Here is a 20,867-nt window from a genome sequence, read left to right on the forward strand (position 1 = left end):
TGGCCACTCCTTTGGTTTGAATGGTCAGGAGCTAAGACACCAGCTCTCGGCATTGTGGTCCTCCCTGTCACATCCTCAACCCCAAGCCTCTTGGTCCACCCAACAGGGAGCCAGCACTTCAGAGCTGTGTCTTCTGTGCTTTGCCATTTGAACCGGTGTGGCTGTTAATCAGCAGCTGTTTATCTTCCTCAGAAATTCACCAAAATGGACTGGCAATTGAGTGTAAAATAGAGGGTTTTGTTTTTGTTTTTGTTTTGCTTTTTTCCAGCTGGGGCATTGTGCCTTCCAAACAGTACTGAGTGAAGCTACCAACCACTGCTGCTGTGAGGGCCAGGGCTTGGCGGCAGAGCACTGACCTAGTGTGTGCAAGGCCCTGGATTCCACCCCAGAACCACACACACACACACACACACACACACACACACACACACACACACACACACACACACGCCTTGCTTGTGCTCTGCTGTAATTTCAAAACCCTACGTACTTGTAACAGTGTCACTGTTATAGAATAGTGCTGGACTCAGGCTACTGCTGACCAAGGTGCTTTGGAGTGAGCCCAGGCCTTGTCCTCAGCAGGGAAACCTACAGAGTTGCTCTGCAGCCACCTGCATCAGTTAGGAATGTCAGAGATCCAGTTAGTCATCATTGTAAACATGAGATTCGTTAAGTCCGCAGTCTACAACAGAGAGGACAGCCTTGAGATAGGTGGGATTGCCAGCTTCCACAAAAAGCTCAGTGAAAGCCCATTTTCATTCACAGAGGAACATCTTGGGATAAAGTTGGGTTTTTATTAGGTTACTGTGGGCAGCAGTGACTCATTGCTAAGCTTCAAGATCACTCTGGTTTCAGCTAGAATCTGCTCACACTTCTGAAGCACGCTAATCCACTTAGGCAGCACTTCCAATTTCTCAGAGTCTGAAGTACAGTGGCCTGCTGGTCGACATTTCCTATGGTTTGATGGTTTTCCGAAAACTTAGCAATGTTACCAAAGGCTCCTTTGTCGGCTTGTAATTGACTGTAAACAGGTTTGGGGGAGAGAGTCACACAGTGTGAGGTGTTACATAACATTGTGTTTGTGCAGGTAAACAGCTCGATCTGAGAGGGGCAATGGACAGGCATTTGTCTCCCCCCTCCCTCATTCCACTGCAGTCTGAGCTTGGGCTGCTGCGTCTGGGGATGACTCAGACATACTTGGCTCCACTACATGCTTTCTACATCCCACTGCGTATCGTGCAGGAACCAGAGCAAATGAAGCCTGGGATATGAAACTGTATAATATATAAAATGACCACAGAGTGAAAGATTAACTGTAGATTTCTTTATTCATAACCTACAGTGAACAGAAACTGCCAGGTCATTGCCTAAGAAGGGACTGTATGTCTGTTGTCCTCAGTCACGAACAGAAGAGTCCTAGAGGCTCCTGAGAAATGCCCCCTGCCACCGAGGTGCTGAGGAAAGTCTGCCTTTAGGGACAGGCAGAGGACGTGGCAAGACTGCAGGGTAAACGGTGTCTAGGAACCTTGATATGGCCAGGTGACGGTGGCGCACGCCTTTAATCCCAGCACTCAGGAGACAGAGCCAGGCAGATCTGTGAGTTCGAGGCCAGCCTGGTCTACAGAGCAAGATCCAGGACAGGCACCAAAACTACACAGAGAAACCCTGTCTCAAAAAAGCAAAACAAAGAACCTTGATATGTTCATTCCTGTGCCCAGCTCTGTCCCCAAGTGGCACAATGGATTTGTAGTGCATAGTGATATTAGGAAAGCCCGGGAACAGTGTCTGCTCCATTCTCCCTTGGCCTTCAAGGAGCCAGGGCTCAGCACCCGGTGCAGCTGTCTCTGAGCGTCAGGCTGTGGACACTCATCCCCTCATGTCCTCTTCACTGTCACTTGCTATTGCCAGGCTGTCCAAAGGGTGGCTGGCGTGTTCTTGCTGCTCAGAAGAAACTGCTCCAAAGAACATGCAGGAAAACTGGAAGGGAAAACAAAAGCTTGCAGTTGATTCTGAAGACAAAGCCTGCTCACTAAAGGCTCCCCTGAAGCTTTGGGAATGGGGTCAGGTGCTGCCGCTGTCTTTGATGGTGATGACTCATGGACACCATTATCAACTGAACTCTCTAGAGCAAGAGCCTCTTCTGACGTCAGCAGCCCAAGCCAGGACCTTTGTGAATGGTGGTCCACTGTGACCTTTCCTGGAGCTACAGAAATGTCCCCCAGGGCTGGGAAAGGCAAGGAGTCTCTGCAGGCAAAGGGGGTGACTAGCTGTCTCCCTCCACTCCTGACCCCGCATCTGCCCTGCCTTACAGGCTGAAGCCGACCTCCCACCCCCACCCAGGCCCTGCTGCTCTGTTGAAGGGGAGCTTCTCTGTCACAGACCTGCCTGTACTCAGGAAGTCTCCTCATGCTCCTCCCCACCCTGTCTTAAGCTTCCGACCTCGGCACCTCCCAGAAATGAGCCCCATGCCTGAAGCAGCCACCATAGCAGAAGACATGAGACAGGCTGGAGAGAAGGTGCCTTCTGCAAGTGTGACAGCAGCAGCTTCTGACCTCTCATGCTAGTGAGCCCCAGCTTAGCTGTGGTGAGCAGGACAATAGCCCCACCGTGGGCTAACGCTGAGCCCCCACCACACAGGTAGGCAGTGATGAAATCAGGTTGCTCAGCTGATGTTACCAGCCAGATGGGTAAACACTTGACTGCCTGGCTGGGGAGATGGATCGGGACTACGGGCCTAAGAGTGGAGGAAGGTGCCAGACTCTGGCCATGGCAGAAGCTCCTGAAGGGGCAGGCTAAGTGACACCCTGATGCTTGGCCCTGTGAGAATATTTCACGCTGTGACCTTTGGAACTAGAGAGGACCGTTGTCCTGTTCCTGCAGTGAAGTCTGGTCACCTGCTAAAGAGTAGCAGCTGCCTTGAGCTCAGCTGGAGGCAGTCTCTATTGCTCGGCTAAGGTCAAGGTCCTGAGGCTACAGATGACCCAAGCAGCCTTCTGTCGGGTGTTTGGCCCTGTGCAGGAGCTCTCAGTAATGTCGTGGCAGTCTCTGCGGCCCGCCACAAAGTGCAGGCTTATCGTGGTGTTTGAGCATTGCCTGATTTGCCTCAGGCTTGGGCTGAGTGCTGTTTGCCCCCTGCCCTTGTTCTTGATGTCTACCTGGTCTTAAAATCTGTGGCTGGTTGCCAGGCATGGTGGCACACACCTCTAATCCTAGCACTCAGGAGGCAGAGGCAGGTGGATCTCTGAGTTCAAGGCCAGCCTGGTCTACAGAGCAAGTTCCAGGACAGAGCTACAAAGAGAGACCATGTCTCGAAAAACCACAAAAAAACCAAAACCAAAAACAAAACAAACAAAAAAAAGCCAAAAACCTCTGGCTGGCTAACCCCCCTTCCTCCGTCAAGGAGGAACCACGCACACACACAGGGAAGAAGGCTGGGCTCAGTGATAGAGCACTCTGCTAACGTGCCAGCGACCTGGGTTCCAGCTTCGGCACCACAAAGCAAAGGTGAGAGACGCCTGGCCCTAGGTCACAGTGTGAGCTTGAGGCACAGAGGCATGAACAAAAACAGTAAGAAGAGCTGAAGAGATGGCTCAGCAGTTAAGTGTTTGCTTCTCTTTCATAGGACCTGAGTTCAGTTCCCAGGACCTGTGTTGGACAGGCTCACAACTGCCTGTAACCCCAACACCTTCAGTCCTCCATGGACACACTACACACACATTAAGAAAGCACTCGGGAGGCAGAGCCAGGCCGATCTCTGTGAGTTCGAGGGCAGCCTGGTCTACAGAGCGAGATCCAGGACAGGCTCCAAAACTACACAGAGAAACCCTGTCTCAAAACCAAACAAAAGACAGTACTTGCACCACACCTTCTCCGGGATAGGGAGGAAGCAGGATGCCTGCCTCTGGCTGCAACTCAGGAGGGTCGGTGCACAGGAGAATGAATCAACGACTGGCCCTAAGGAGGAAATCAGGCCGTTTCTGTCTGTCGTGACTACGCTGGGGGGACCCAACAAGAGCCAGAAGAGGAGAGAGAGTCAACACACAGAATAGCTGTGCACACAAATGTTTGCAGTCAGTGCACACCAGTAGAGAAAACATCTACTGTCACTTGCTATTGTCATGCAATAGTCATGTAGCCCAAGCTGGCCTCAGACTGTGTGCACCACCACACTAGGCTCATACAATGCTGACAATCAAACCCAGAACCCTGGGCATCCTAAGCAAGCACTCTATTGCCCCATCCCCCACCCCTTTCACCATTTATTTAGAGACAGAATCTCTAAAGTTGGCTGGTTGGCCTGGAACTCACAATCTTCCTGCCTCACCCTCGCAAGTGCTGGAATTCCTAGCACGGGCTCCGTCCCCAGCCAGGAATACCTTCACAGTAGATACGCAAACCCCTATGAAGAAGCTAGATGTGCTGCTGCCCACTTAACTCCTAGCACTCAGAAGGCTGAGGCATGAGGACTGGGAGTTTTCATCTGGGCTACATAGTGAGACCTTGTCTTCACTATACTACCTCCCTCAGGAACAAGCTGGGTGTGGTAGTGCATCCTAGCCCTTGGGAGATATAGACAAGGGGTCTATCCTCAGCTGCGAGGGAAATTTGAGGCAAATCTGGGCAACATGAGACACTGTCTCAAGAAAAACAAATGAAAAACAAATCACTTTTTAAAGTCTGAATTCTAAAAGAGCCCTCAAAGACACAAGTGGGCTTAAAGAGAAAACCATTGCTTGGTTACGGGTGGATAAGTGAACAGCATAACGGTGCTTTGCCTAAGGTAATAGAAGTGTGAAGTAGTTCAGATACCAACAGGCATTTTGTTTGGAGATGGGTGAGCTGTTACTGAAGTTTAAATCACAAGTAAATGTTCAAGAGTAGAAAAGGATAAGTCTGCAAAAAGCCACCAGGCCACCACCCTAGAGGCCACTGATGGAGGCAGTGAAGGCAGAGGGGACTTTCGGGTGGGCCACAGCAAGTCCAGACACTGGCACAAGTGTACCAGGTTTCTGACACGGCAAGGGAGGCCCTGGAGCCCAGGCAAGAGCAGGCTGTAATTTTAAAGGTTTAAAGGGTAGCTGCATAGCCATTCTGGAAAGACAAAGTTAGACACATAATTTACAGCATGCACGAAGACAGACTCCAGATGGCTCAGTGAGTAAACAAAGAGGAAAGGGGTGGATTTCTTAACCCGTGTAGGAAAGCTTTCTAATTGACTCAAAATCATTTGAAATTAAAAAAAAAAAAAAATTTACTATGTAAAGGAAAAAATGCTTTGCATGGCAAAAAAAAAAAAAAACCTAACAACAACAAAAACCAATATAAGATGTGTAGGTGGGCGCACCGAACATCACGGATAGTGGCTTAATGAGCCTGTGTGTCCAGTGAGCACACAGAGGGAACAGGGCTGTAGATTGTGCAGCTAGTAAGAGCGTTTCTGTTCTTCTCAAGACCCAAGTTCAGTTCCCAGAAGCTATTTGACTTCACTCACAATCAGAGAAATGCAAACTGAAACCATGTGGAGAGAGAGTGGAGACTTGCAACCTACGTTCTGTTCCCGTCTTCACACAAGCTGGGTGGCTCACAACTGCCTGTAACTCCAGTTCCACAGGATCTGACAACTCTTCTGATTTCTGGGTACTGCATACATGTGGCAGACACACATACACATAAAAACAAACGGTCTTTAGTCCCAGAACTAAGGAGCAGGTGGGTTTGTGGGTCTGAGGCCAGTCTGGTCTATATAGCGAGTTCCAGGACAGCAAGGGATATGTAGAGAGACCCTAACTCAAAAATAAATAAAAAACTGAGCTAGAGAGCTGACTGTAGTTAAGAGCACCAGCTACTCTTGCAGAGAATGCAGATTTGGTTCCCAGCACTTACATAGGGGCTTACAACCATCAGTAACTCCAGTTCCAAGAGATCCACCTCGACCTCTGTGAGCACCAGGTATACATGTGGCACACACACTTAAACAGGCTAACACATATATAAAACCTTTTAAAAGCAAACAAAAAAGTTTGAACTATAAATTTGGCAATGATTTCTTTTCCAAGTTTGGCATCACATGCTGTCTGTAGACTTGGAGAAACCTGTCACTCCCTTGACTGCTACAGTAAGCAGACAGGACCTCAAAGAAAACCTCTACACACTTGGGTCAGTTATCACACTTAGGAAGAATTTACCCTAATGTCACACTTTTTGTGTGTGGTGGTGGGGAGGGGAGGGGGCAGATTTCAAGACAAGGTTTCTCTGTGTAGCCCTGGCTGTCCTAGAACTCTGCCTCCCAAGTGCTGGGATTAAAGGTATGTGCCACCACTACCCGGCAAGGCCGAACTTCTAACAAGAGATGCATGTGTGACCCAATTTGTTCTTAAAGCTTTTTATTTTATTTACTTGTTTATTTATTTGGGGTTTTTTGTTTTGTTTTGTTTTTTTGATACAGGGTTTCTCTGTGTAACAAACAGCCCTGGATGTTCTGGAACTCACTCTGTAGACCAGGGTGGCCTCAAACTCATGGAGATCCACCTGCTTCTGCCTCCTGATTGCTGGGATTAAAGGCTTGTGCCACCACTGACTGGTTTATTATTTTAAGACAAGGTCTCAAAAAATACCCTTGGGGCTGGAGAGATGGCTCAGTGGTTAAGAGCACTGACTGCTCTTCCAGAGGACCCAGGTCCAATTCCCAGCACCGACATGACAGCTCATAACTCTAACTCCAGTTCCAGGGGACCTGACACCCTCACACAGACATACATGCAGGCAAAACACCAATGCACATAAAAACAAAAATAAATTATTTAAAAAAACCAAACAAACAAACACCCTTGTTGGCCTGGAACTCACTATGTGTAGACCAGACTGGCCTTGAACTCAAAGAGATCCTCCTGCCTCTGCCTCCCAAATGCTTGTAACAGCTTTTGTAATTACAGAATACTGGGGGACTATAAATGGCCCCGTAGAGCGGTTGAGTTAACACACAGGGCAGACGTCACAGCGGCTGTGCAGAAAGCGGTGTTCCCAGGACGTGTTAAGTGCAGAGAGCAGCTGGGAACAGTATTTGTGTAGGAGATGTGTGCAGCTGCTCGCTTGTTAGAAAACAAAGTGCATGTTTGGTGCACACGCCTGAGAACCTGAGTTTGGACCCCAGCACCAGTGTAAGAATCTGTCACTGTCACCTGTCTTACCCAAGGGCTGGGGTGGTGACAGGCCAATCCCTGGACCTCACTGCTCAGTCAGCCTAGCTGAAGGAATGAACTACAGATTCACTGAGAGACCGTGTCTCAAAGAATAAAGAAGGATGGCCAGTGAAATGGTGCTGGGCAAAGCTGGATCCCAGCCCCCATATAGATAGTGAAGGATGCAGTGTGGGCATGTGCGCACACACATGTAACTTTAAAGTTGCTGATTCTTTTTTTTTTTAACCTTTTTAGAGCTTTATTAGGGGAGAGAGAGAGAGAGAGAGAGAGAGAGAGCGAACCAAAGAGATGCAGAGACAGACCGCGCGGAGGAAAAGTACAGAGAGAACACACAGCAATTCTTTTTTCAAAAGGTGTGTGTATGCTCACACATGCAAGTTACTGTGGAGGCTAGAAGAGGGTGTAGGAGCCCCTGGTGCTGGAGTTACAGGCAGTTGTGAGCTACGCAACTTGGGTGCCTGGAACCAAACTCTTTACAAGAGCATCAGGCATATTTAATCACTTAGCCATCTCCCCAGCCCCCACTAATATGTTTTTAATTAAAAAAGTCACCCAGAATCGATTTTGAGCTTCCATGTGTCCACATGTGTAGTTACATGCACAGGCATGCACACCACACAACAGATACAATACCACACATACACAATACTGTTTGAAATTGGTAAGTCCACCAATGTGCAGTGGGTACATTCACTTGCTGCCGAGCTAATGACTCTGATTCAGTCCCAGGGACCCACAGAGTAGAAGGAGAGAATCGACCAGCAAGTTGTTCTCAGACCACTCACGTGCTGTGTGTGTGTGCGCACACATTACAAACTTCAGTTGAAAATACGATGATCAAAGGCCTTAATGTAAATGGAAACTGAAATTAGAAGAGAACACAGATGAAGCAGTTCCAGGAACAGCCAAGGACTTTGTGAAAGGGACTGCAGTAGTTGGGGTAAGAGTACTAAGAACTGACTGCTGGTACTGCATGAAGTTAAGAAGCCCTGCACAGCAGCAGGAACAGTGAGGGAACAGCCTGCAGACTGGGATAAAATCTCTGCTAACTATGCCTCTGTCAGGGTCAGGATCTACAATGTATAAAGAATTAATATATATGTATGTATCTCCAAACCAAACAAGAGGGCTGGCAAGCTGGCTCAGCAGGTAAAGGCAGTTGACTGCCAGGCCTGATGAACCAGTGCGACGCCCAGAACCCACATGGTAGAAGGAGAGAACTGACTCCTGCAAGCTGTCCTCTGACATGTCCTCTACATGTACATGCATACATGTGTGCACAACACACATACACGTGAAAACAAAACAGAAACCTCGGGGGCTGGAGGGGGTGCTCAGTGGTTAAGAGTACTTGTTGCTCTTACAGAGAGAACACAGATTCAGTTTTCAGAACCTGTTACTCCTGCTGCAGGGGAGCTGATATCATCTTCTCACCTCCATGGACACTGAACACATTGGTGCACATACATACACTCAGGCACACACATCCACATAAATCTAAAACCAAAAGAAAACTCACAAATAAACGTCAGCAGGAATGTTAGGAAATAGGAACTCTTATACATTGCTGGTAGAAATGTAAATTAATCCATGCCTTAAGGAAATCAGTACATTCCTCAGAAATGTGAACATTTTATGCTTTAAGCATGGTGGCACACTTGTGATTAGTACTTGGGAGGCAAGTCAGGAGGATCAGGACTTCAAGGCTGTCCTTGAGTACACAGTTCAAGGCCAGTGTGGACTACAAGAGACTGAACACCAAAAAGAGCCAGGTATGGTGGCATATGCCTGTAATCCTAGCACTTGGGAGGGAGAGACACAAGTATCACAAGTTTAAGGCCATCCTTGGCTATGTAAGGAGCTCAAAGCTAGCCTGGGCTACATTAGACTCTCTCCAAAACAACATAAGCCCTAGAAATTTCTGTCACCATATGACACCCCAGCCATATCACTCCGAGGTACTTGTGAGTGTATAACCATAGGACCTTTAACAAGCCCCAGGAGACACCTGCACATCCATTTTATTGCGCTGTTCTCCGACAGCCATCTTCTATAGTCAGCCTGGCTGTCCATCATCAGATAGTGGATAAAGGAAGCGTGGTATATCTATGCAATGGAATTTTATTCAGCCATAGAGAAGAATGAAATGATGTAATCTGCTAGACAGTGGGTGCAAATGGAGGTCATCATCATCAGGGAAGTAAGGACTGCATGTTTTCCCTGTGGGTCACATATATGCAGATACATTACACCACATATATGATCCTATCTGACACACACAGGTGTGAAAGCAGAGGAGAAACTAGAGGAAAGGAGACTAGCAGGAAGGAGGGGAGGGTGGAGGGAGAGGAGGGTAGAGGGGTGAATTTCCTCAAAGTATATACTATACTTGAAAGAGCATCTTCACGAAACAGGTGGCCTGACTGGGTCTGTCCAGATGGATGCTGAGAAGCGGGCTGACCTGACCGCTCAGCACCACTCTCCTACCTTCCTGAGGTGTGAAGGGCTTGGTCCTTCCTCCATGTCACTGACAACACTTTCAGGCACTTCAGAGATGTCGTCCTGACTGGCGCTCGCTCTCTTGGTCTCTGTGGCAGAGCTGCTGTCCGGAGGCTCCTTGGGAAACAGCCTTTTGGGTGCTGCTCGGGAGATGCTCTCTGGGGCCTGGCTGGCTTGGCTTTTACACCCCTGGGCACTTGACTGTGTGGCGTCTGGCCTGGGGTATTAAGACGGATTAGATGGAGCTGTTTAGTGGGAAATACATTTTTTTTTTTGGTTTTTCGAGACAGGGTTTCTCTGTGTAGCTTTGCGCCTTTCCTGGATCTCGCTGTGTAGACCAGGCTGGCCTTGAACTCACAAAGATCCGCCTGCCTCTACCTCCCGAGTGCTGGGATTAAAGGCATGGAAATACATTTTTATGTAACTAAGAGAGCACGGGAGATGATGATGAGAGCTGTGGATTAAGCAGTCTGGTAACAGAAGTACTTGTTGAAAGGTAAGGTTAATGTGTACAGTCATTGAGAAATGCCTGGATTGTGCTGACCTGTCTGTGGTGGTTTGAATGACAACAGCCCCCATTGGCTCATCTGTTCAAGTGCTTGCTCCTCAGTTGGTAGAACTGTTTGGGAAGGATTAGGAGGTGGTGCCCTGTTGGGGTTGGTGTGTCACAGGGGTGGGCTTGAGGCTTTAAAAGACTCTCACCGTCCCCAGTGTACTCTCTGCTTCCTGCTTGTGGATCAAGATGTGAGCTCTCAGCTGTTCCTGCTGCCAACCGTCATGGACTCTAACTCTTGGAAACTATAAGCCCAATTAAACACTCTTTTAGAAGTTGCTGTGGTCATGGGTTTTTTTGTTGTTTTGTTTTGTTTGTTTTTAAGATTTATTTATTATGTATACAGTGTTCTGCCTTCATGCCAGAAGAGGACACCATATCTCATTTCAGATGGTTGTGAGCCACCATGTGGGTGCCAGGAATTGAACTCAGGACCTCTGGAAGAACACCCAGTGCTCTTAACCTCTGAGCCATCTCTCCAGCCCCTGAATCAAGTTTTATAAAGTCATGAAAATGCGTGTTTTCGAATCATAAATCATGACACTAGAACACGTCTGTAATATGTATGTCATGGAGAGAATAGGATTTAAAATGACATATGGCCTATGTATGACTTCAATCTTTTTGTTTTTTTTTTTTTTGGTTTTTCGAGACAGGGTTTCTCTGTGCAGCTTTGCGCCTGTCCTGGATCTCGCTCTGTAGCCCAGGCTGGCCTCGAACTCACAGAGATCCGCCTGCCTCTGCCTCCTGAGTGCTGGGATTAATGGCGTGCGCCACCACCGCCCGGCAACTTCAGTCTTTAAAAAGCTAACTATGAGCCAGTTGTGGTAACATACACCTTTAATCCTAGCACTGGGGAGGCACAGGCAGGTGGATCTCTGAGAGTTCAAGGCCAACTAGTCTACATATTGAGTTCTAGGACAGCAGGGCTATGTAGAGACCCTGTCTCAAAAGAAAACTCTGATCCAATGGTTCGTTCACTTATTTCAACATGAAGGGTAAAGCCCTTACTACAGAAGTGGGAGGCCCTGAGCTTGGCCCCTGAGAACCTGTTTAAAGCTGGACTCAGTAGTGTGCATCTGCAACCCCAGTGCTCTTATGTCAGGGACAGGAGAATGTCCAGTTCACAGGCCAACTTTGAATGGCAAACTACCTTGTGTGAACGAAGCACAGTGGAAGGCAGGGACTGACACAGAGCCATCCTCTGATCTCATAGATGTGTGGCAGCATACGCGCCATCCTCCAAATTTTAAAAAAGAAAGAGAAAGCTGCCAGCCTCACCTTCTTTGTGCCTGGGAAAGACACAGTGACTGTGGTGAAGACACTCTGCTTGGCTGATCCGCTAACGTGGCCAAGATAAAGTTCGCCTCCAAGAGCATGTCGTCAATACTCAAAACAACCGGTCTAGAAGGACAATCAGCACAAACCATGCTCATTTCTGACAGTGTTAGGAACACATCAGCAAATTCCACCAGCTAAGGGATAAAGACAGCAGGTGCTCCGTCCATGTTTGCACAGGTCAGTAGTCCTGAGAGCTGGGAAGCACTTAGCGACCACAGGGAACCGATCTGATTCAATTTTAGTTCTGAACTACATTAAAGGCTTACACAGAGCTCACGTGTTTGAGCAATGTATAATTTCCTAATTAGACAATTTTGTCAGGAGCAGTCAAATGTTTCACATTGCAGAAGAATTAACATTCTTGGTCAAAGTACCAAATTACTAATGTTTGTTTCCTTGAGACAAGGTCCCATAGCACTTGCTGGCCTCAGACTCACTGTGTAGCCAAAGCTGACCTTGAACTCCTGATTCCACTGTCTCCACCTCCCACATGCCAGGACTGCAGCATGTGCTACCACATCTGGTCCAATTACCAATTTTAAAGCACCATGTTATAGCATCTTTTAAACTTTTCGTTTGATAAATGTTGCTAGTAAAGTTGAAAAAGTCCTGGGGTGTGACATCAACTTCACCATGCTCCATTTGTTTTGGTGACAAAAGGAAAGATACAGAGTTCTTGAGGACCTACTTCCCAGGAAAGTCAAAGTAGATGGCTATGGGAGTGTGCATCACTTCTGAAAAGGTGAGGATCCCCTGCAGGGAGAGGAGGAGAAAGTGGGAATCATTCCTTTACAAGTACTACGGAAAACTCGAGTTTGACTTCAGCAGAAGCATTTGCTTACCTTTAGTTCTTTAAAGCAAAATGTTATTTCGGTATCAAGTCCAACTTGAAAAAAGTCAAACTCTTCTGGGCCGAAAGACATCTCACTGTACACAGAACTGCTTAAATCTGTTTGACGTAGGGAAAGAAAGGTTAAAACTGGACGAGAGGCATGTGCTAACGTTTAGCACAAACATGTAGTTTGTGAGTTAATCATAGCCAGGGAGCCTATGCTCTTCTTTCAAGGTGAGGTTTAAGGCACCCTGCCCCACGAATCTGGGTAGCCTGGTCTAATCAGGGAAAGGCAAGGCTCAGCCACGCCCATAGCAGGCCAGTCCCAGCGGCTGCCCTGTGTGCGGCCTTTAGGTTTTCAGATGCTTCCAGCTTCACATTGTCTAACCACAGCTTCAGGAGGCCTCAAGTGGCAACTGCCCAGCTGAGTCTAAATAGCCTGCAGAGTCCTGAGGGGTAAGAAAGGACTGTCCCAGTTACTGTGTTTTGGGATGGCTTTCTGTCAGCAATAAATAACCAGAATACTGTAACAACAAACCTTTTTTTAAGTTTTTAGTGAGGCAGGGTCTCATGTAGCCCAGGTTGGCTTCAAAATCATTATGTGACCAAAGGTGGCTTTGAACTCCTAACCCTCCCTGCCTCCATCTCCCAAGTGCTGGAATTACAGGCCTGGGGTGCTATACATCGTAAAGCTAATTCTTACAGGGACTACTATAATATAGTTCACATGTAAAAACAAGTTATAGTTTAGTAGTGAACTATAGCCCATGTTGTTTTAAAATGTTAAAAATTTAAAACCTCTCAAAAAATTTATAAAAATGAATTAAAAGATAAAAGGTAATCAGACTAATTTAGAAAAATATGGCTTAAAAGGTGAACTTAGGGTTCAAGGCCAACTTAGCAACTTAGCCCTTGTCTCAAAATAAAAGCTAAAAATATAGCTAGAAGCCATCATACCTATAATCTAGCATCTAGAAGGCTGAGGCAGGGGGACTACCACCAGTTCAAGGCCAGTGAGTTAAGCCACTCAGTGAGTTCTAAGCCAGGCTGAGCTAATGTGAGACCCTGTCTCAAAAAAGAGAGGGGCGGGAGGACCTGGAGACCGGTGGTGGAGTGCTTGCCCACCATGTGTGAGGCATGGGTTCAATACCCAGCACAGGAAAAAGAGGCCAAGGAGGAAGAAGACAGTAGAAGGAGGGGAGCACTGGTGACAAACCACATTATCCTAGCTCTCAGGAGGGTCACAGGTTCAAGACAAGGCCCGTTACACAGATTCCTCAGGATAAATGAGAAAAAAGAAAATGCCTTCTTATAGAATTGGAGAAAGTATCTGCCATTCATATATGTGCTAAAGGGCTGGTAGAGTAACTGGATGACATTATCCCAGGGAAGAGGGCACGAGTCTGAACAGACAGTTCTCCAAAGATATATGGTGACAACAGTCCCCTAGGAAGCTGGACATCATTACATTCAGGAAACAAATCAAACCCACAACTGGAAGCTACTTCATACCCACCAAACTCCAAAGATGGCCGATAGCAAGTATTGTCAAGGGAGTGGAGAAACCTGAACCTCATCACTGCTTGGGGGTAATAAAATGGTTGGTATTTCCACCACTGGAAAACATCTGGCCATTTCCACAAGGCTAAATGGAAAGTTATGATATGACTCAGCAATTTTACTCCTAAATCTATGTCCAAGAGAAAACAGATGTCTACACACAGGCTTGTATATGGCTATTCATGGCAGCATAATTCCTAAGTCACAAACTGAAACCACCGAAAGATTCATCAAATGGCCAATGGATATAGAAAATGTACCACATCCATGTAAGGGAATATTAGTAAATGATGAAAAGAAATGAAGTAAAGATGACAGTACAAAAACCTAAAAAGCCTGCTGAATGTGAGAGTGCAGACACGAAAAGGAACACGTTATGATGTCATGTCTCTGAAATGTCCAGTCTGGACAACCCACAGAGACAGACAGTAGCAAGCCCTAGGGCTGAGATGGGGGTGGACTATTTTAATTATAATGGCTGTACATCTACAGGTATACTAAGTGACTACTTGAAATGATCTATTGTAGATGTGTGGTATATCATAATAAAGCTGCTTCTTCAAAAGAATGATGAGGGACTTGCCCAGACTCAAAGTCCTTCCTTCACAATGAACTTTTTTGTTTGCTTGCTTTTCGAGACAGTTTCCCTGTGTACCCAGGCTGTAGTGGGTAGCTGTTGGAGCCATGCCCTGAAGCATCATCCCTAGTGAGGCAGCTGTAGCTGTTGTATTTGCCTATGACTTTGAGGTATCTGCCCCTGGGGACCCTTAAGACATGTATGTATGCCTTCTCTTGGCTACCTTGTGGTTTTGGATGCTGAGATCTTGGATCAAGCCGTTCAGCGTGGGACATAGCTCAGCTTTTCAGGGCCCTATGATAAATCTCCTGTGGTTGTGAGTTTACCCCCAAATAAATTCCTTTGATCATTAAGCTGATTCTGGGGATTGCTAGCAATTTAATCACATGATCCTGGCTGTCCTGTAACTCACTCTGTAGACCAGGCTGGCCTCGAGATCCACCTGCCTCTGCCTCCTGAGGGCTGGGATTAAAGGTGTGTGCCACCACTGCCCCTTGAGGACAATGAACTTTTACCCAGTGAGCATGGCCCTTCTGAAGGTGAGATGCTTCATTCACTCTGCACTTTATACTTTCACTATCAATTACGCTTAATGCACTTACCCACAAGAGACAAACAAAGTCACAAAGGTAACTAGAAAAACAATTAGCTCTAGATCCTCTTTCACGACTTATGTCCTTTTCCTGCATTCTAGCCTTCCTCATCACCTTGATGTCACCCTTCCTTGTTCTCCTTTCTACATGTTATGCTGTATCCACACATACATTTGTTTACATATGTACATCTATATGTTATACTGTAGATTCTACATATGAGGGAGAACATGTGGTTTTCCCTCTGTGGTTGGGTGACCTCTCTATATCATATGGTCTAAGTCCATCCATTTTCCTTCAAATTTTGTGATTTCATTTTTCTCTAGAGCTAAATAATATTCCATTTTTTGTTTTTGTTTTTGTTTTACCGAGACAGGGTTTCTCTGTGTAGCTTTGGGGCCTGTCCTGGATATCGCTCTGTAGACCAGGTTGGCCTCGAACTCCCAGAGATCTGCCTGGCTCTGCCTCCCGAGTGCTGGGATTAAAGGTGTGCGCCACTACTGCCCGGCCTCTTTTAATATTTCTTAGTGCTGCAGCGCCTCACCCAGGTTCCGGGGTGTGCAGTCTCAAGTATAGAAGATGCTTCCCCTCCACAAGAGGGCTCATGCCACAGCTAGTGTTGTAGCAGAGGAAACCCAATAGCAAGATCAGATGGTGGCTAGTCAGTCACCGCTGTAGCCACTCATTAGAAAGTGCCTCTTGCCGGGCGGTGTGGAGTCATGAGAAGCAGGAACACGAACTCACACAAGGCAGACATCACCCTTACCCAGGGATTCCCCACTCGAACTCTTGAGGCAGAAATTCCCTGGAGTAACAGAAAAGGTGACTTCCTCTTGATTTGACGTTAGAAGAACAATGGCCTCAGCCAGCAATCTGTAAAATGTGAAGAAATGTATTGACATTATTTGAAAAAGAGCTTTAACCTTACTGGTATTCAAATCTTGACTCTGGAAATAAACAGGCCCGGGTTTAGGAAACTTCCTCCAAAGGTCTGCCTTCTTTCTTCCCGTGAGTGGTTTTAAATTCTACCTGCCTTTGCAGGCCCGCTAAGAGAGCTTAGAAATGAAGGACGTGAGGGACGGCAGTGCCATCTTAGGAAAACATGCAGAAGCTGCAGTGTGAGCAGGACAGGGAGGCTATAGCTGTAAAGGAGACAGTGAATGGAGCTGCTCAAAGACAGCTGATCTCCACTGAGCCAGAGACCCATGTGATGGTTTGAACTGAGATGGCCCCATAAGTCTCAGGCATCTGAATACTTGGTCCCAGTTGGTGGAACTGTTTGGGAAGGATTAGGTGGTGTGGTCTTGTCAGAGGAGGTGTGCCACTTGGGGTGGGCTATGAGGTTTCAAAAGATAGGTGTCAGGGTTGGAGAGAGAGCTCAGCGGTTAAGAGCACTGGCTGCTCTTCCAGAGGACCTGGGTTCAATTCCCAGCACCCACATGGCAGCTCATAACTGTCTATAACTCCAGTTCCAGGGAATCTGACACCTTCAAACAGACATACATGCAGGCAAAACATGAAATGCACATGAAATAAAAATAAATGAATTATTAAAGAAATAAAGACAGGTGGGTGGTGGCACACACCTTTAATCTTAGCACTCAAGAGGAGGCAGAGGTAGGCAGATCTCTGAGTTTGAGGCTGGCCTGGCCTGCAGAGTGAGTTCCAGGACAGTCAGGACTAAAACCCTGCCTCAGAAAAACAAAAACAAAGAAAGTATAGTAGGGGCTGGAGAGACAGCTCAGCAGTTAAGAGCACTGGCTGATCTTGCAGAGGACCCAAGTTCCAGTCCCAACACCCACATTGCTACTCACAACCATTTGTAATTCCAGTTCCAGGGGATCAGCACCCTCTTCTGCCCTCTGAGGGGACCAGGCATGCATGTGAGGCACAGACACACAGCAGACAAAAACTCCCATATACAAAAAATACAATGTTTTAAAATAAAATTACATTATAACAAAACAAAGAGGAACTGCAAGTTCGGCCATCCTTTTGAACTTGAAGTGCTGTTAGATAAAAATGACATTCTTATAGTTTATGCAGGCTTAGTTGTTAGCCTGATGCTAGACATAATTAGCAGTGTATCTTGATGCCACAGTGCCAGCAACAGCGATCATGTTCATTTGGTGACTTCTCCCTTGTTTAAAGGGGGTGTTAGACAAACGCCAAATAAATGTGTTCTGAGCCCAAGTCTTGCTGTGTAGCCCAGGCTGGACTTGAGCTCAATTCTTCTGCCCCAGCTTCCCATGTGCTGGAACACCAAATAATTTCTTTCTTTTGTGTTTATGGGGGTCAAACCCAGAGATCTGTAGGTGTTAGGCAAGAGTTCTGTCCCTGGGTTATACCCCAGACCACAAGATACCAAATAAGTTGATATCAAAACGATGGTGAAACGGATGTGCAAGTGAAAGGGAGGAGAAATGCCAGGCATGGTTGTGTGTGCCTGGAGTCCAGTCCGTGCTCAGACTCCAGGCACGTGGGAGCAGAGGCAGGAGGACTTTCAAGTTCAAGGCTCACTTCAGGTGTGAGACCTTGTCTTAAAAGTCTAAAAAAAAAAAAAAAAAAAAAAAAAAAACCCAAACTGCTAATAAACATAGAATTCTCAGACTCACTATTAACAACGAAAAGGCAACAATGTTACCTCTGAGGCTGTCCAAGTTTGCAGAGATTTATTATTTCCTCTATCTAGAACCCCTGCACTTCTGGTGAGAATGAGAAGTGATATAAACTCCTCAGACGACAACTGAGCTGTCAGAACACATGGGAATTCAAAGTGTGCATCAGCCTCTGACCCACTGACTCCATTTCCAGGACTCTGAGGGGCAGCCTGTACCAGGGCCCTAGCGACCCCCACTTCCCTGGACTTGGCCCTTGCTCCCCTCTCTTGAGTGTGACTGGACCTAGACTCATTTCAGAGAGAGAATCGCAGGAGCTGTGAGGTGGCGGTTCTGGTATGAGTGTGCAAGGCCTGAGGCTTTGGTCTTGGAGCTCCCTCTCTCATCACCTGGCATTTGTGAGGACTCAGGCAGGAACGTGCATGTTTGGGAATGGGTCTTCCTGAGCTTCCAGCAGCCCTACCAGAGTTCGAGAGTGCCTCCCTCCCTCAGGGTGAACCTTCAGATGACACTCACTGTTGCCCAGTGGTGTCTGTCTTCCAACTCAGGAGAGACCTTGACCCAAGGCTACCCAGATAAGACCCAGCTATTTATTTATTTATTTATTTATTTATTTTTTTTTTTGGTTTTCCGAGACAGGGTTTCTCTGTAGCTTTGTGCCTTTCCTGAGACTCACTTGGTAGCCCAGGCTGGCCTCGAACTCGCAGAGATCCGCCTGCCTCTGCCTCCCGAGTGCTGGGATTAAAGGCGTGCGCCACCACCGCCCGGCCAAGACCCAGCTATTTTAACAGAGTAATAAACCCTGACTCTGTAAACCCGTGAAGGCTCTACATTTGGGAAAAATTTGTTCCACAGCAATAGATAATGGATACTATTCTGTTTTCAGAACAGATACGATTCAGCAGTGTTTCTGACAGCAAAAATCAGGAAGCAACCTAAATGTACCCCTGTAAGGTAATGAGTAGGAAATTATAGCTCAGACACGTAATGAAAAAAAAAAAAAGAGCATTACTCAAAATAATGACGTGAACTGATAGGGAAAGATCCTCACAGTAGCTTACATTTCAAAGGCAAGTTTGGGGCCGGAGAGACAGCTGAGCGGTCCTGGGTCATGGCCCTCGCTTACCAAACCTGCTGTCCCGAGTTCCATCCAGGACCCATGTGGTGGAGGGAGAGAACTGACTCCAGCATGCTGTCCTCTGACCGCCACAGGTTAGGCGGCATGTGCATTCACACACGGGGTGGCAAGGGGTAGGATGTGTGCTCCAGGGAGAGTCAGCAGACTGCTGATAGAGAGCTACAGAAGGTGGCAGAGCAGCAAGTCTCACGGTCCTTGTCATTCTTCAGTACAACTGGGTGTGCGGCAGTAACAAGGTTCCTTTTGTAATTTAAAAAAGCAGCAAGATAAAATCCACTTTGCTCCAGAGTCATGCTAATTAATAGTCAATGCTGCAACTGAACTGAATGACTAAGCAGCCTTTCACCGACAAATATGGCTCTCTCTCTACCTAGGCAAAAACTGAAGAAAATCGATTTGCATAAGAATGTTCAGAGTTCCTCAAACTGTGTGTTCCAAGGCTCAGACTGAAGCTGTATAGGTATGAACTGTCACAATAGATTTCCCTATTTGGCTGGCCTCTAAGTGTGAAACCACGGGTGGGGGTTCCAGAGCTGCTGGCCCCGACCTCCTGCCTTTAAGCACTTGTCACCTGTCTTTCTCAAGCTTCCTGACAATGTCACTGATCGCTCGAAGTCACGGGTCAGCCTTTTAGAAAGTGTAACTAGTGAGAAAGTCCTAGGAGGGTATGGGGGCAAGAGAGGGTAACGGGGTGAGTGTGACCAATGTACAATGTACACAACATGAAATGTCATTTTGTGTATTGACTTAAAAAGCATCTTTAAAAGGACAGAAAAGCTCCGGGGCGAACTGTTCCCTGCCTGAGGACGCTGTGTTCAGAAGAGGAAGAGGTGTCAGGAGACCCGTTACCTTGGTCTAATCATCAGGATATTGGCACACAAGCTCTTTTCAAAGAGAATTTTCAAGGGCTGGCTGTCTTGGAAATACACATTGTGCGTTCTTTTAATACCTTAAAGAGAACAAAGCAACCTCTTAATAACTGTAAGTGCAAAGTGAACAGGCTTTAAAAGCCTGCCTCTCACAGCTAAATTAAAGCAATAAAATTAATGTTTCCTGTGTGGCAGGTGCATACAACCTGCAGCGGAATGTGGCCTTAATGAAATGTGTTGTTGCCCCCTAGTGGACAAAGAGCAACATGCCACATCCTCTGAGCAAACTAGACCAGGTCTCATCCATCCCAGAGGTCTCAAACGTCATAGCCAAGAATAACCTTCAACTCCTGATCCTCCTGCCTCTACTTCCCAAGTGCTGGGATCACAGGCACGCACCATCATGCTCATGTGCTGGAAATCAAACCCAGGATCTTGCATGATAGGCAAGCACTCTGCAAACTTAGCCACATCTCTAGCCCCTGAAAAGAAACTCCTTAAATGTGTGTGACGCAGTGACTGGTTTACAGGTCATAGAGCGACAACTCCCCCCCCTTACAGGTCATAGAGATACAACTCCCCCCCCCTTACAGGTCATAGAGCGACAACTCCCCCCCTTACAGGTCATAGAGATACAACTCCCCCCCCCTTACAGGTCACAGAGCGACAACTCCCCCCCCTTACAGGTCATAGAGCAACAACTCCCCCCCCTTACAGGTCATAGAGCTACAACTCCCCCCCCCCCTTACAGGTCACAGAGCGACAACTCCCCCCCCTTACAGGTCATAGAGCGACAACTCCCCCCCCTTACAGGTCACAGAGCGACAACTCCCCCCCCCCTTTTTTCTTTTTTTTTGGTTTTTCGAGACAGGGTTTCCCTGTGTAGCTTTGCGCCTTTCCTGGAACTCACTTGGTAGACCAGGCTGGCCTCGAACTCACAGAGATCCGCCTGGCTCTGCCTCCCGAGTGCTGGGATTAAAGGCGTGTGCCCCCCCACCGCCCCGCCTACAACTCCCCTTTTGCATATTTTATTCAGGACTAGACTTCATAGGAACTTTGGCAGTTAGACATCTAAATCTGGTCTGTGA

General features: G+C 47.2%; 1 protein-coding gene across 11 annotated transcripts in view; it reads right to left on the reverse strand.

Annotated features, from left to right (window-relative positions):
- Positions 1-1,309: 1,309 nt before the first annotated feature.
- Rad9b (RAD9 checkpoint clamp component B) overlaps positions 1,310-20,867 on the reverse strand; it is a 30,805-nt gene continuing 11,247 nt past the window's right edge. For 9 of the 11 annotated variants that reach the window (XM_052755312.1, XM_052755314.1, XM_052755308.1 and 6 more), the window contains 8 exons: positions 19,760-19,859; positions 15,921-16,027; positions 12,435-12,541; positions 12,281-12,345; positions 11,533-11,655; positions 9,687-9,915; positions 5,549-5,640; positions 1,310-1,977 (listed from right to left, as the gene is read on the reverse strand). In XM_052755312.1, coding sequence (XP_052611272.1) covers positions 1,899-1,977; positions 5,549-5,640; positions 9,687-9,915; positions 11,533-11,655; positions 12,281-12,345; positions 12,435-12,541; positions 15,921-16,027; positions 19,760-19,859 — 902 coding nt within the window. In that variant the 3' untranslated portion in view covers positions 1,310-1,898. The remainder of the gene's footprint in view (positions 1,978-5,548; positions 5,641-9,686; positions 9,916-11,532; positions 11,656-12,280; positions 12,346-12,434; positions 12,542-15,920; positions 16,028-19,759; positions 19,860-20,867) is intronic. The other 2 variants (XM_052755306.1, XM_052755305.1) reach the window with 2 other exon arrangements.

The sequence above is a fragment of the Peromyscus californicus genome, unplaced genomic scaffold, assembly GCF_007827085.1.
Source record: "Peromyscus californicus insignis strain IS unplaced genomic scaffold, ASM782708v3 Scaffold_2__1_contigs__length_46816999, whole genome shotgun sequence".
In the NCBI taxonomy this organism is placed as follows: domain Eukaryota; kingdom Metazoa; phylum Chordata; class Mammalia; order Rodentia; family Cricetidae; genus Peromyscus; species Peromyscus californicus.